The sequence below is a fragment of the Herpailurus yagouaroundi genome, unplaced genomic scaffold, assembly GCF_014898765.1.
Source record: "Herpailurus yagouaroundi ecotype Mexico unplaced genomic scaffold, PumYag 194, whole genome shotgun sequence".
Classification (NCBI taxonomy): Eukaryota; Metazoa; Chordata; class Mammalia; order Carnivora; family Felidae; genus Herpailurus; species Herpailurus yagouaroundi.
This window is the reverse complement of record NW_024412425.1, coordinates 4,482,851-4,496,893: the sequence shown is the minus strand read 5'-3', so window position 1 is coordinate 4,496,893 and position 14,043 is coordinate 4,482,851. Positions and strand designations below refer to the sequence as shown.

General features: G+C 59.1%; 2 protein-coding genes across 3 annotated transcripts; both read left to right on the top strand.

Moving 5' to 3' along the window:
* Positions 1-155: 155 nt before the first annotated feature.
* On the top strand, positions 156-9,658 carry USF2 (upstream transcription factor 2, c-fos interacting). Of its 2 annotated transcripts, none has more exons than XM_040446146.1 (10): positions 156-252; positions 517-563; positions 671-789; positions 925-1,044; positions 1,548-1,698; positions 1,821-1,908; positions 2,200-2,258; positions 8,526-8,620; positions 8,775-8,903; positions 9,008-9,658. In XM_040446146.1, exons 1-10 carry the CDS (start codon positions 191-193, stop codon positions 9,095-9,097), a joined length of 960 nt encoding a protein of 319 aa, XP_040302080.1. In that variant the 5' UTR covers positions 156-190; the 3' UTR covers positions 9,098-9,658. The 2 variants fall into 2 exon arrangements, with proteins under 2 accessions (XP_040302080.1, XP_040302079.1); XM_040446145.1 differs by having other exon boundaries at positions 925-1,125.
* Positions 9,659-11,738: 2,080 nt separating this feature from the next.
* HAMP (hepcidin antimicrobial peptide) lies at positions 11,739-13,429 on the top strand. Its single transcript, XM_040446147.1, has 3 exons — positions 11,739-12,007; positions 13,066-13,125; positions 13,210-13,429. Exons 1-3 carry the CDS (start codon positions 11,921-11,923, stop codon positions 13,312-13,314), a joined length of 252 nt encoding a protein of 83 aa, XP_040302081.1. The 5' UTR covers positions 11,739-11,920; the 3' UTR covers positions 13,315-13,429.
* Positions 13,430-14,043: the final 614 nt, after the last annotated feature.

The following is a 14,043-nucleotide window of genomic DNA, read 5'->3' as shown; positions in this document are numbered from 1 at the left end:
GGAGGGGGCGGGCGGCCGGGGGGGCCCCGAGCCCGGCGCTCACGCCGCGCGGCAGGAGGGGACGGAGGAGACACGGGAGCCGCTCGCGCTGATCACGGGGACAAACAGTGGGGTCATGTGAGGAGGAGATGCCGCCGCCGCCGCCGCCGCCGCTGCTCCTGCAGCCGCCGCCGCCGCCTCCGCCCCCCCCATGGACATGCTGGACCCGGGTCTGGATCCCGCTGCCTCGGCCACCGCTGCTGCCGCCGCCAGGTAAGAATGCCGGACCGGTCCGTGCCCCCGCGCGCCCCGGTCCCGGCCCTTCGGCCTGGCGACCGGGCCGCCATGATCCCGAGCGGCCGCCGGGCCCAGCTCAAAATGGAGGCCGCGAGGGAGGGGGGCCCCGCGCTAATACCCTGGGTCCCGGGTCCTAGCGGTATCCCAGCTCCAGACCGGGCTGGGCGGGACGGGGGCCGTGCACCTGGGCAAAGGGGCGGGGGCGGCCCTGACCCCCTCTCCTTCCCGTCCTCCTCGCAGTCACGACAAGGGACCCGAGGCAGAGGAGGGCGTCGAGCTGCAGGAAGGTGAGTACTCGAGGGGCCCACCGGGTCTGCGGCCTGAGCCCGGGGAGGGGACTGGGGGCGCCTAGGCCGCGTGACCACTGACCATCCCCCCCCCCCCCCGACCGCAGGCGGGGACGGCCCTGGGGCGGAGGAGCAGACGGCGGTGGCCATCGCCAGCGTCCAGCAGGCGGCGTTTGGCGACCACAACATCCAGTACCAGTTCCGCACAGAGAATAATGGAGGACAGGTGAGGCTCCGGGCCGGGAGCCCGCGGGCAAGTGGAGTGTTGAGCTGAGGGTCCAGAGGGCGAGCTGGGAGGGGCGCGGACCTGGCCCCTGCCGGGACCCTAGAACCCATCTCGCCGCTTTGCTGCCCCCTGCAGGTGACGTACCGCGTAGTCCAGGTGACTGATGGTCAGCTGGATGGCCAGGGCGACACGGCTGGCGCCGTCAGCGTTGTGTCTACGGCTGCCTTCGCTGGGGGTCAGCAGGCTGTGACCCAGGTGGGTGTGGATGGGGCAGCCCAACGTCCTGGCCCCACTGCTGCATCTGTGCCCCCAGGTCCCGCAGCACCCTTCCCACTGGTAGGTGCCCACAACCCCTGGGGGGATGGAGAGGGGACAGTAACTCTCTTCTTGGGGATCCCCAGGGAGTGGGGCAGGTGGGACACAGATGCTGCCTTTAGACCCGTTGCGTTGTGTGGGTCATATCCCTGTTCTGCAAGATGAAATTTGGGTCAGGAGTTTTGAAATGTCATTTTTTTGTTGTTGTTTTCTGTAAAAGGGGGATGAGAGTAACAGGAAAGACTCTTAGAGGTAAAAACGAATCAACCCATCAGGTGATCACTGAGTATCTGCTGAGTTCCGGAGCTAGGAGACAGAGTGGAGTGGCACACAGGGGTTTTCCGTTCGCCATAGAATGCAGTGAATGTCAGACACAGCAACACGGGAGCGGGTTGGGGAACAAAGATGGCTAAGGGTGGCCTCTGTGTCCTCCTACTCCCCAGGCCGTAATCCAAAATCCCTTCAGCAATGGCGGCAGCCCTGCAGCTGAGGCTGTCAGTGGGGAGGCACGCTTTGCCTATTTCCCAGCATCCAGTGTGGGAGATACCACAGCTGTATCCGTACAGACCACAGACCAGAGCTTGCAGGCCGGAGGTAAAGGGAGGAAGGGGCCAGGGCGGAAGGCAGGGGAGGCAGCAGGCCTAGCAGGGAGGGAAGCCCCCTAACCAGTTCTCACCGCCCCCCAGTTTTTGCACTAACCCCTGCTTTCGCTGCAGGCCAGTTCTATGTCATGATGACGCCACAGGACGTGCTTCAGACAGGAACACAGAGGACAATTGCACCTCGGACACACCCCTACTCCCCGTACGTGCAGGAGACCTGTTCCCAGGAGCAGGGGACCCTGGGAGGGCCTGGTGTGAGAGGGCCAAAGGAAGGGAAGGTTTTCTGGAATGGGAGCCAGGCAGTTGAGCACACGGCAGGCAGTCAGTATGTGTTTTTGGTCTGTTTCTGCTTCTTGAGTATAAGGGAATTACCGTTTTTCTATTTCTGCATAAGAGTTTATTTTACACAGCTGATTCTCCAGTCTGACTCTTTAGTAGATGTTTAGGCAAACGGTACCTGAGATAATACGTGCCCGTCTTTTTCCTTTTCTAGGAAAATTGACGGAACCAGAACACCACGGGATGAAAGAAGGAGGGCCCAGCACAACGAAGGTAAGGCCGGGGTGGAGTTTCTGGGTCTCACAGGCACGGCCAGGCCTGGTGCTTGGTGTCACAGATCAGCGACGTGCTAGAAGTGCACAAAAGGTGTTCGTTGAATGCCGGAAGAGTAGAAACAGGTGGAAGTTCATTGTCAGGAACAGACAGGCAGGAGGTGTGAATTGGAATGTGTTTTGTCATCTTGGTTAGTGATCTGGAATTAACGGTCAGCATCTGAAATGGCGTGTTTCACATTCACATACGGATTTCCTGCCTGTTGAAAACTCGAGTTGATTTGATGCCCCTAGAACTGTCTTTCCATTGGTGGCTGTCATTGACCTCAAGTCCCTCATTCCCCTGCCTACCTGACTTCCAGAAGCTGTGCCTCTGGCTGGCCAAGGCTGGGGCATCGTGCCTTTTGTAAACACCAAAGCCCGCCCTACGGTCATTTTGGCCCTTTATGATGTCCCCTAGTTCCCCACCCTGAGCCCTGCCTGCCCCCAGTCCGTAGCCACTGTCGTGGACGTGGTCACATGCAAGTCCAGGGGAACATTTATGTCTTGACGGTTGTCTCTCAGCAAATGTTTCCTGAAGGTGGATTCTGGGCTGGGTGGCAAGCACGTCCCCCCCGCCCCCCACCCTGTGCCAGGTCTGGAGCCCGGTCTGCAGTGTCAAGGAGGCTGGATGGAGTTCAGGCTGGTTTCTTCCCCAGAGAGATGGCCTTTAGGAGTGCGTGTCAGGCAGAGGGCAACGCAGGCTGGAGGGCAGGGAGAGTGGCCTGCAGCTGCTTCGGGGAGTGCTGGTGTGGTCATAGCAGAGGTTCCATGCGGAGTGCTTGGGGGCGGGGGACCGGGGAGGACTAAGGAGGGCCTTGAATGTCAGGCGAGGCCCTGAGACTCCCCACGGTGTTCAGCTGGGTTTGGGCCTTTGTACCTGTGATCGGAGCAGCTCATTGAGCTTGGCGTTGAGCATATCTGTACCATGTATATGCCTGTGTTTTAGGCCCTCGGGTACAGTGGATGATAGAAGAGATGAGGTCTTGGCTCTCCCGGTGTCCGTTCTGGTGGGAGAGACAGAAGTCACCCAAAGCTGCGGTGTGCCGTGAGGTAGCATAAATCACAACTAGGAACATAAAGCTGCATGGGAGGTTGGAGGGTAACGGAGACAGCGTGCTCCGTAGGCCCCTCTGAGAGGTGACATTTGAGCAGAGGCCTGAATGGGCCGGCCAGGTGCCTGAGGATGCTTAAGTGCAGATGCCCAGGCCGAAGCCAGAACAGACTCGGTGTCTTTGAAGAAGAGCAGGAGTCCGAGAAGGAAAGAGGAAGTTGGAGTTTCAGGAGGGCTGTCCGGGACCGGGGTCACGCAGGGCCTTGTAAGAGGCCCTCCCAGCATCCCTGCTCCCGGGTTTTTATTCCAGCCAGCAGAGGGGTTTGTGTATGGACGCTGGATGGCAAGGGTGATGGGACACCGGGGGCTGGGAGCATAGGAGGTAATTGCAGATGTTGACTCGGGATAGGACAGGGCATGAGGTAGGGGAGCGCATTGGGGAGATGATTCCAAGGCTGGAGAGTCAGGGCTTCACGATGGCATCAGGTCACTTTGTAGGGAAGGGGCAGGTCTGAGCTTGGTTTGGGCTGCGGTGTGTCTGAGGGGCCTCCAGTAGGATCCCAGGCAGTCGTGGCCCTGCTGCTTACTGGCTGCGTGACGTGAGGCTGCTTCTCAGTGTCTGTGCCTGTTCGGTGTTGTGTAGAATGGCGCCCGCGCGGCTCCCCCGGACACTCATGGTGACTTCAGCCAGTACAGACACACGAGCCCCCCCAGCAGCGCGGTGTGCCGCCTGGTAAGGCTGCACCAGTGACTCGGGGATACCATCCAGCCACCCTCCACCCCACTCGTCACTCTCTGCCTCTCACTAGGTTGGTCTAGCTGCAAAGTCGTGAATCTTTCTCGTCCTACGAAAAACCGTCTCTCTCATAACCCTGTCTTTCTCCAGCTGCATCCTGTTCTCTCCTGACCTGCACAGTATTTGACCCACCCTCTGCCCATCCTCCCTGTACCCTTGGCAGTCTGGCTCATTTCTCTACCAAAAGACGTCCATCTAAGGTCACTCAGGATGACCTCATTGCCAAATCCACTGGCTTCCTTTCCTGTCTGTGCTCCAAGCATCTGACCCTGCCTGTTCTCCTTCTTTCGGGAATGTTCCCTTCTGCTCTACCCGCTCTGGTTTTTCTGCACTCTCTGCTTTTCCTTCCCAGCCTGTTCCTCAGAGCATAGCATCCCAGTAGCTCCGGGAAGCATGTTCACGGTCTCTATCTCCAGGGCTGTCCTCTCAAGGTTCTGAACAAGTGGGTCAGAGGGAGGCCCAGGAGTCTGTATTTCAACAAGTTACCCAGGTGATTCTTCCCATTGGGCAGGGGTGGGAAACTGCTTTGACTGATGGTTTCCGTTGAGGTCTCGCCCCTCTTCTGTTGGCCTCAGGAGAGTTGAAACATTAGGCCCAGGGATGGTCAGTATCCCCAAAGCCTTATCCCCTACTGTAGGTGTCGATCGTTTCTCCAGAAAAGAGTATGTGACTTGGACAAGATGAGAACCACTCTTCAGTGTCCTCCCAGCCCCCCCCCACCCCCCCACCCCGCCAACGCCCCGGCCCTGGCTGTGTGCCAAGCTGTCTCTATTCCATTCTTCTCTCTTGATCTCCAGACCCATAGTTTGAGCTGCCCATTCAAAATCTTCATTTCTGGATGTCCTAGAGACCCCCTTCATACTCAACTTGTCCAAAACAGAGCCTGCCGTCTCCCCTCCCCAAAGGCTCCCAGGCAACATTTCTCTTTCCAGAGCGGCATAAGGCTCCCCTGTGGTAATTACCCAAGCTGGAACCGAATGCCAGGGCCACTGTCCACTCTGCCCCCTTCTCCTTCCCTCATGTCTGCGAACCCTGAGATCCTGTGCCAAAGCGGACTTCAAATCAGATTCTCTCTCCTTTTTCCCTCTTTCCCCCGTTTCTTGGAACCACAGGAGCCTGTCTCCAGGCCCCACGGGAAACTGGGTCCTGCGGGTCCTGCCTGAGGGTGGCCCGTGCAGTGCCAGCCCACTGCAGCCATGTCAGACTTTGGGTCCCCTGTTGCCCGGATCCTCTGAGGAGCCAGAAATCCAGATCTCTGTGTGAAATCTGGTTTTTAAATGCCGGATGGGATTGCTTTTTTTTATTTCGTTAGTTCCTACTCTTAATGTTGTTAATTCGTTCCATCTATTTACTTTGGATTTAATTTGTTTGGGGGTTTTTCCCTAGCCTTTTAAGATGATTTAAACCTTTCTTTTTTCCTAGCACAGGCCCTTCTGGTTGCAGATTTCACTCCACTGCTGCTTCAGCTGCATCCCATTTGGATACATTGGTTTTCATTATCGTTCAGTTTAAAATATTTTCCAGTTTTCCTTACGATTTCTTCTTAACTTCCAATCGTGTGCGTTTTCCGGGTAATTTTTTTGTTTCTGATTTCTAGTTTAGTTCTGTTCTCATTAGAAACATACTCTTATTATATAATTTCAGTGCCCTGAAATTTGTCGAGCCTTATTTTATGGTCCTGAACGTGGTCTGTCTTGTGAAAGTTTGCATGTGCACTTCAAGAGAATGTATCTGCTGCTGTCGTGTGGAGTGTTTCCTCGGTCAGCGAGGTCAAGTTGGCTGACACTGCTCAGGTTTTCTGTGCTGACTTTTTTGTCTACTTGTTCTATCAGTTACTGAGAGAGGAGTGTTAGCGTCTCCAGTTGTATCTGTGAATTTGCCCATTTCTCCCCCCGGTCCTGGCATGTTTTTCTCCTGGATTGTTTTCAACGTTGTATGGGCGTAACTTCCGTAGAACGGATGTGGCCTTGGTCTTAATGGTCTTCCACCATTTTAAATGTGCCAAGATGGTCTTCCTGAGCCACAGGCCTGACCACCTCACCACCTGCTTGATGAAGGGGCTTACACTCAAGGGCCTGGGCCCATAAACAGGGCATTCAAGGCCTTACAACCTGGCCTTTCCTACACCCTGCCCCACCGTATCTGCCCCCCCCCCCAAGTATTGCCATGTCGCCATTTCTGAATTTTTCACACCTGTCTACCTAATGCCCCTGTCCTCAGAAACCAGCCCAAATGTTCCCTCACCGAGTCTTTTCTCTAAAGGTCCACCACGCCCCACCCCCATGCAGAGATAGTTGCCTCACGCTGGCATTCCCCAGGCCCTCGGTACAATCCTCGATGCCAGCACATCCACGGTGTCAGTACCCCCCGTTGACGCACATCTCAGGGATGCTGTGGGCACCAGCAGGGCAGAGATGGAGTCCACCATAGACTCTGGCCTCGCAGGGCACCCTGCACACGGTAGCGCAAGCAGAACGAATTAAAGAAGGAAACGCAAACTGGAAAAGCTGTGCCCGGCCCCCCATCCCTGCCCCCTGGTGGCTGGAAGGGAGGAGTCCACGTAAGGTAGGGCCGCAGCATGGTGCCCGGGCTCGAGCTCGCCAGGCTGCGCGAGGGGAGACCAGGAAGCGGAGGAGCCACCTGCTGTGGAGTGGAGCGTGCTGCGGGGGCCGGGGGGCGGGGGGCGGCGCCGCCAGGCCCGGGCTGGACTCTGGGCTCCGCTGTGGTCTTTTGGCCACGGAGTTCCCAGACCATAGGACAGGGCCGTCCTCCATGGGGAGGTGCAGGTCTCTCCCTGGGACCCAGGTATTGTGCACTCACACCAGAGACCGGGTGGGGCAAAGTGCGGTGCCGGACACGTTCTCAGCAAGGTCTTGTGGAAAGACGGGAGAGTCCATGTGGGAGGGCGCCCTCACCCAGGCTTCGGTGGGGAGCACTCGGACGTGGAGAAGGGCTGGTTGGCAATGAGCAGACAAAGCCAAGAGCCGGCGGTGGCATTTGCCTGTTCGTGCCCGGGCGTGTTCTTTGAGAGAACAGCAGGGTCAAGGGGAGGAACCAGCCCCAGAGGCTGTGAGGAGGAAGGGGCGTGATTCCGGCCCGCCCTCCTTTCTCACTCCCCCGCCCCCACCCCCACCCCCCGACCCCCTCTGTAAACTCCTGTCAGCACCGCCCAGCCTGGAGACCATACTCCTTTGCCTTCCTCTCCAAATCCCTCCTCCAGGCTTCATCTCCTCGGCAAACACCGACAGCTTTTGTCTGTGGTCTGTCCTGGCAGGAGGGATGAGGGTGTGTGATAGTTGTGGGTTGACGGAGGCTTTCTTGTGTGTCCACACCAGTGCCTAGTATTGTGCTTGGAAGGTAAGGAAGATTCTGGCACAGCTTTGCTTCGGGAGGCCCTGAAGTGGGGTCTCGGGCTTCAGCGCAGGCCGCCCCCAGGCAGCTGTTAGAAGGCCCTGAAGTGGGGCGCCTGGGTGGCGCAGTCGGCTAAGCGTCCGACTTCAGCCAGGTCACGATCTCGCGGTCCGTGAGTTCGAGCCCCGCGTCGGGCTCTGGGCTGATGGCTCAGAGCCTGGAGCCTGTTTCCGATTCTGTCTCCCTCTCTCTCTGCCCCTCCCCCGTTCATGCTCTGTCTCTGTCCCCAAAATAAATAAACGTTGAAAAAAAAAATTTTTTTAAATAAAAAAAAAAAAAGAAGGCCCTGAAGTGAGCCAGAGGGAGGAACTGGAGAGAAGGCGCAGGCCCCAGCTGAATGGGTAGCTGCCACTCAAGTCAGCTGACAGTTTGGGTGAGGTTGCCGAGTTTTATAGAGTAAAAATCACGAATCTAGAATTTTTCAGGTGAAACCTTCCATTAGTTTGCCAGCCCTGGCCTTCGAGGTAGGGTTCACATCCTTTGCAGGCCCCTGCGAGCCGCTCATGCCAGCTGGGGGGGGCTTGGGACTCGCTGCCAGGGCTCTGGAGAAGGATTTTAGCCGGGGGTGGGATATCGTCGGACTGATTGTAGAGACGAAGAGAAAACAAAATTACGGAGCCCAAAGCTCTAGGGAGTATGGAAAAAATCAAACGCCCCTACTCTGGGGGACCCGCGAGGGGTACTTGGGTCCCGTGTAAAGGAGCTCTGGCCCATTCTTGCCTCCCAGGCACACAAGCCACAATTCCCTTTCTCAAGATGCCAACTATTACGTGAAATTTCTTAATTTGAATCTTGGCTTAGATTTTTAGAATCTGCCGGGCGGGGGGGCAGGTGGGTAGAGGGGAGACTGTTCCTCTTGAGAAGCGGGGCGTGGGTGCCTGCGTTCGGGTCTCGGAACATCAGCGTCAGGGAGTGAGCCGCCCGAAGCTCCGCTGGCACGGCCGTGGACACTGCTGTTGCTCTTACAGTGGAGCGGAGGCGGAGGGACAAGATCAACAACTGGATCGTCCAGCTTTCAAAAATCATTCCAGATTGTAATGCGGACAACAGCAAGACGGGAGCGGTGAGTGCCCCCCGGCCCTCCAGCTCCCCGCGCTGCCGTGGGCCAGGCCCCCAGCCCCTGTGACGAAGTCTGCCTGATCTGGCCCCCCGGGCACAGGCCCTGTCCCGGGTGAGCCGGGGGGCGGCGCTCACCGGCGCTCTCGCCCACCCCCCAGAGTAAAGGAGGGATCCTGTCAAAGGCCTGTGACTATATCCGGGAGCTGCGCCAGACCAACCAGCGCATGCAGGAGACCTTCAAGGAGGCCGAGAGGCTGCAGATGGACAATGAGCTCCTGAGGCAACAGGTGAGGGCCGGGCCGGGCCGGGCCGGGGCAGTGGGGGGGTAGGGGAGCCGGGGCAGGGGCGGGGAGCCAGCCCCTGGCTCCTCGTGCCCTGTCGTGTGTGCCAGATCGAGGAGCTGAAGAACGAGAACGCCGTGCTTCGTGCCCAGCTGCAGCAGCACAACCTGGAGATGGTGGGCGAGAGCACGCGGCAGTGACACCCGCCCCGCCGCGCGGCGGGGGCTCCTCCGGCCGCCGCCGCCCCTTCCCCAGCCCTTAGCACAGAGAGGGACAGACGCCCCTCCCCCAGCTGCGTTTTTTTATAGTAGATTTTTAACAAAACGGGGAGAAATAATGCATTTCTGTGGATAAGCGCCCACCGCTCTCCTCAACTTGGGAAATGATCTCCTCCCTCCCCCTCCTGTCTGTCTCCCTCCTCCGGCCCCCACGGAGCCCCAGCACTTCTAGTGGTCTCGCCTGGAGGCAAGAGGGAGGAGGACGGAGCCCTGCCATATCCCGCTGCCTCCTTGGTCTCTAGAGGTACTGAGACAGGGTGCTTTCGGGAAGGAGGGGAGACTTTAGGGGGGCCAGCCCCGGGGCCTGGACCTAAGCAGGGAGGCCATGTCCCACCCCACCTCTTGTTTCTGGATCCCTGCTCCCCTTTGAGTGTGTGTGTGTGTTTTAATTTTCTTTATGGAAAAGTGGACAAAAAAATAGAGAGAGAGAGAGAGAGAGGTATTTAACTGCAATAAACTGGCCCCATGTGGCCCCGCCTTGTCTGTTTGTGTATCTGTCCATCTCGGGTTTGGGGAGGGGGGGCCTGGGGTCTGCAGAACTCCATGTTGTGTTCGTGGCTGTGTGCCCGTCCCTGCCATCCTGTACCCCCTGGTACCCAGTCTGTCGGCTGGATGGTGGAGAAATTAAGGAACGGATATCCTCTTTGAGGCCCCAGGTGTGCATATGTGGTGTGAAGGCAGGAGGTGCCAGGGTCAAGGACACGTCCCATGTTTTTGGAGGAGAGGCTGGGGTCTCTCCTGTCATCCGTTCTAAAAATAGGACTGGCTCCTGACCCTGACCTTAGGGGTTGAAGCCCTCCCCTCTGCACCAGCCAATGGTGGGGCCTGGCCTTGAGCCCCCCCACCCCCAGGAAGGGCAGATGGCCAGGAAGCCAGGCTTGGCCCGTCAGCCTGTCGCCTCACACTGTGGCTCTGGCGCCTGTACTGTGACCCCTGCCCCGGCTGATGACGAAACCTGGCCTGAGCGGAGACGCGGCGATGCCTGGCGGTGCCGGGGGACGCTGCCATGTCTCCCTGTGGGTGGCCGCACAGCCCTTGACTCCGCTTCGGCCCCACCCCCCACGCCGCTCCAGGGAGCTGGGCCTGCCAGCCTCGTCACCTCACCGAGCTCTCCGGTCCCATCCTGAATGTTCCTACCTGGTGTTCCCTCTGACGGGGTTCCCTCTGACAGCCCCGTCCCCTCCGCCGAGTGAAGGCGTGTGGGGCAGGAAGAGCCTAACGTGGACCGAATCAGGGGGCAGGTGGCAGGGAGCAGCCTTCGCCTCCCGGCCCCCACACGCCCCACTTTTGTGGTTTTGAGTGGGCCTCAGCGGCAGCTCAGACCCAGAAAGGGTGTCTGTTCCTTGGCAGCGTCGTCTGTAGGCTCTTCTGCCGGAGTTGACCCCGAACGGTCCTAGAGTGAGTCAGGGAGGCGGCATGGCTAAAGGCCTGTCTGCCGAGTCAAGGTTGGTAGTTCCCAGGGCCGTATGCCCGCAAAGACGGCCCAAGTGAGTAGGAGGGAGGTAGCCCCAGGCAGGCAGCCCAGGCTCGTCTCCATCCGGTGACCTGCTGGAGGACCCGCTCGCCCAAAAAAGGCCCAGCTGTGCAGCTTTGGCCATCGTCTGTGGTTTGGCTGCTCCCACCGCGGCCGGTTTCAAGGTGCCAGGGGGATGTCCCGCGGCAGAGCTGGGATGAGATGCTCACCCTTCGCTCCGTGGAGCCAGTGTGAGCCGGGTCTAGCACGTCCCACTGTGGCCTGTGCTCGTGGGGAGGCAGGAAGGCCAAATGGTGAGAGCACGGGCCCCAGAGTCCGGCCGCTCAGGCCAGCCTAGCTCTTCTGACCAGGTGCTCTTGGGCACTGCCCCGAGTCCGCCCTCGGTTCCCCCTACAGAATGAAGAAAAGCAGCCTTGGGGTGGCCGTGGGCTCCTAGGAGGGAGCAGGGCCGGGGAAGCTAGGCCGCCGGGACCGGTGGCTAAGAAGGCAACGAGGGCCCCAAAGCACAGAGCAGAGCCCGACACGGGGCAGGCGGGAGCCGCGGGGGGCGGGCGGCAGAGGCCGAATGCAAAAGTGGGTCAGTACATCTGCTGGCGCATTGGTTGCAGGCGTCTGATGGCAGCCGTTACTATCACTGCTGTCTCGAGGCCCAAAATTCTCGGGGACGTTCTGCAGATCCATTTCCCAAGATGCAGAAAACCACATGCCTGCTGGGGGCTGGAGCCGACACAGATTCCTGCGTCTGGCCACCCCAGCGTTTCCTGCCGGAACCCGTGCACGTGTGAAGACCGCCTGAAGTGGTAGGAATACTGCTGGACACCCGAGGGGACCATAGTGACAGCCGGCCTCCCTGTGGATGAGGATATCGGGAAAGGGTGGAGAATAAGAGGTCACCTTCCTCCTACTCATCGAACTGTTCAACTTTGGGGCCAAAAGGAATTTTTTCTGAAGTCAACAGGGTGATGATGCTGTGTCAGGGAAAGTGTCTCCCAGGTGGCTGGCTAGAGGCGTGGGTCTGTGGCCCCGTCTGCCCCACCCCCTGGACACACCTCCGCTGGCTCGGGGTGACATAACACTGTTCCCTGTCGCTCTGTTCCCGCTTATCTCCCGTCTTGTCGGCGCCACCACCTTCTTGGAAATGAGTTGGGACAAAGGGGAGGGGGCTTAGTACCCCCGCCTCCCCCAGAAGGGCCCATAAAAGCAGCTGAAACGGGACCCCAGACACCACAGCAAGTCCCAAACCCGACAGCGGGACACAGCCAGACAACACGATGGCACTGAGCACACAGGTCCAGGCCGCCTGCCTCCTGCTCCTCCTCCTGGCCAGCCTGGCCAGTGGCTCAGCTCTCCCGCAAGAGGTGAGAGCCCAGGGGGCCTGGGCCCGGCACGGTGGCCGGGACCGGAGAGCCAGGCCCTGGGGTGGTGGGGGCACTGCTGAGGGCACCTGGTCCCCTTAGCACCGGGCAGAGCTCGGGGCAGGGACCGGGGTGGGGACGGCCAGCCGCCTGAAGTACAGAGATCGTGGCCTGAGGATCGGACTGGGGGCCCGAACTAGTTCCACGGTTACAGAGCACCTGCTCTGTGACAAGTCCTTTTCTGGTCAGTGGGGATCACGCAGCGAACAAGGTAGATGAGAGAAGAGTTTTGCTCTCGTGGAGCTTACGTCCCGGCCGGGGAATTCGTCTGTGAACAGTTAAAACATAACCAGGATAACTGTCTCGTCAATGGGATCCTGAATAACAGAAGATGGTGATGGCAGCAGAGTGGCCACGAGGGGTGAGGGGAGGACTTCCGACGGGCCAGGGGCCGGGAGTCGAGCGGGATGGTTTGTGAGAAATGAAATTCGACCTGGGACCGGGTGACCTGGACCCTAAGAGAAGGGGGCGGTAAGCGAAGCCCCGGGCAGAGGACAGACGGGTGTCCGAGGATCGGAGGCTGTAGTAAGTGGAGAGGACGCTGCTTGGAGAGGAGACTGAGGGGCGGACTCCAAGTACTGACTTTCCTCCGCCTGTGAGCGCAGCTCTGCAAGCTGGTTTCTTGTAGCACACGCACAGGCACTGGGGAGAGGGGCGGAGGGAGAGACTCTCGAGCGGGCGCCACGCTTTTAATCCGACCGATAAGGCGTGAGGAACGAACGGGATGGACGGGGCGAGACGCAGGGAGACTTGCTACAGGCGGGGGTGGCATCCAGGCCAGGGAGGGTGATGTCCCCAAGAAGAGAGAGAGGGAGACGGATCCGGGATGTCTGCAGGAAGAGCTGCCCGAGGGCGGGGGAGAAAAGGCCAGACAGCAAGGCCACTCCTGGGATACCAGCTGAGCCCCAGGACACCGACCACGCGGGGAGAAGCTGGTCTTTGGGGGCGAGTCTGAGAGCTCCACGTCCCCACCACCCTCACCACCCCTTCTGCTCTCACAGACAGGACAGCTCACGGACCTCCCACCCCAGGACACAGCGGCGGCCGAGGCGGGCTTGAAGGTGAGAGCACCTGCGAGTCCCTTCTGAGCCTCCCCGTCCCTTCCCTGCGCCCAAGCTCCCCTCACTCTCCCTTCCTCCCCGCAGCCCGTGCTCCAGAGGCTAAGGAGGCGAGACACCCACTTCCCCATCTGCATGTTCTGCTGCGGCTGCTGTAAAAAAGCAAAGTGTGGGATGTGCTGCAAGACGTAGAGCCTCCCCAAGCCTGCCCCCGGACCTCCCTCCCCTCCGTATTTATTCCTGCTGCCCCCTGACTCTCAGTGAATAGACTTGGAATAAAATGGCTCGTTCTGTCTGTTGTTTTCCATCCCAGAGTGTCTGTTGCCCTTTCTCCCTGCCCCAGGCCCATGCCACAGGCTGGTTCTGGCCCCTGTCTTGTAAGGGCCGGTACTCCGTGGGGTGTAGCGGGTTCGTGCGTGCTGGGTTTGGCAAGGAGGCTTGGTGAAGGAAGTTTCTTCCCTGTTCTTCCCTCCCTTCCCCTCTTCAGAGGACCTAGGATTTACGTTGCTACAGCAGGGGCTAGAAGTTAAGCCAAGTTCTTCTCCTTGAAGTCTTCTCGAAGCAGGGGTTACAACTTCAGATTCCCCACAAGGGTTCTCAAAGCAAGGTCTGGGGACTCCTCGCAGGGCTCCACAAGGTGGAAACTACGAAAACGTCACTTGTTTTTTTCTTTCACCTTCTTTGCGTCCCGGGCGTACAAGCTGTGTGACACGGGATGACCCCATGGCTCTGACGGTAATGAGCCGTGCGCTCGTGTGCCCCCGTGCTTTAAAAGCGCCCCAGTCTCGATTTCTCATCCATTGAGCAGCCATAGGTACCACCCATGTAAACAAGAATTGTTTTGGAGTCCTCGAAGATTTGGCAGAGTAGAAAGGGATTCTGATACCAAAGAGTTTGAGAAAAACCGACGACCTTCTGGAC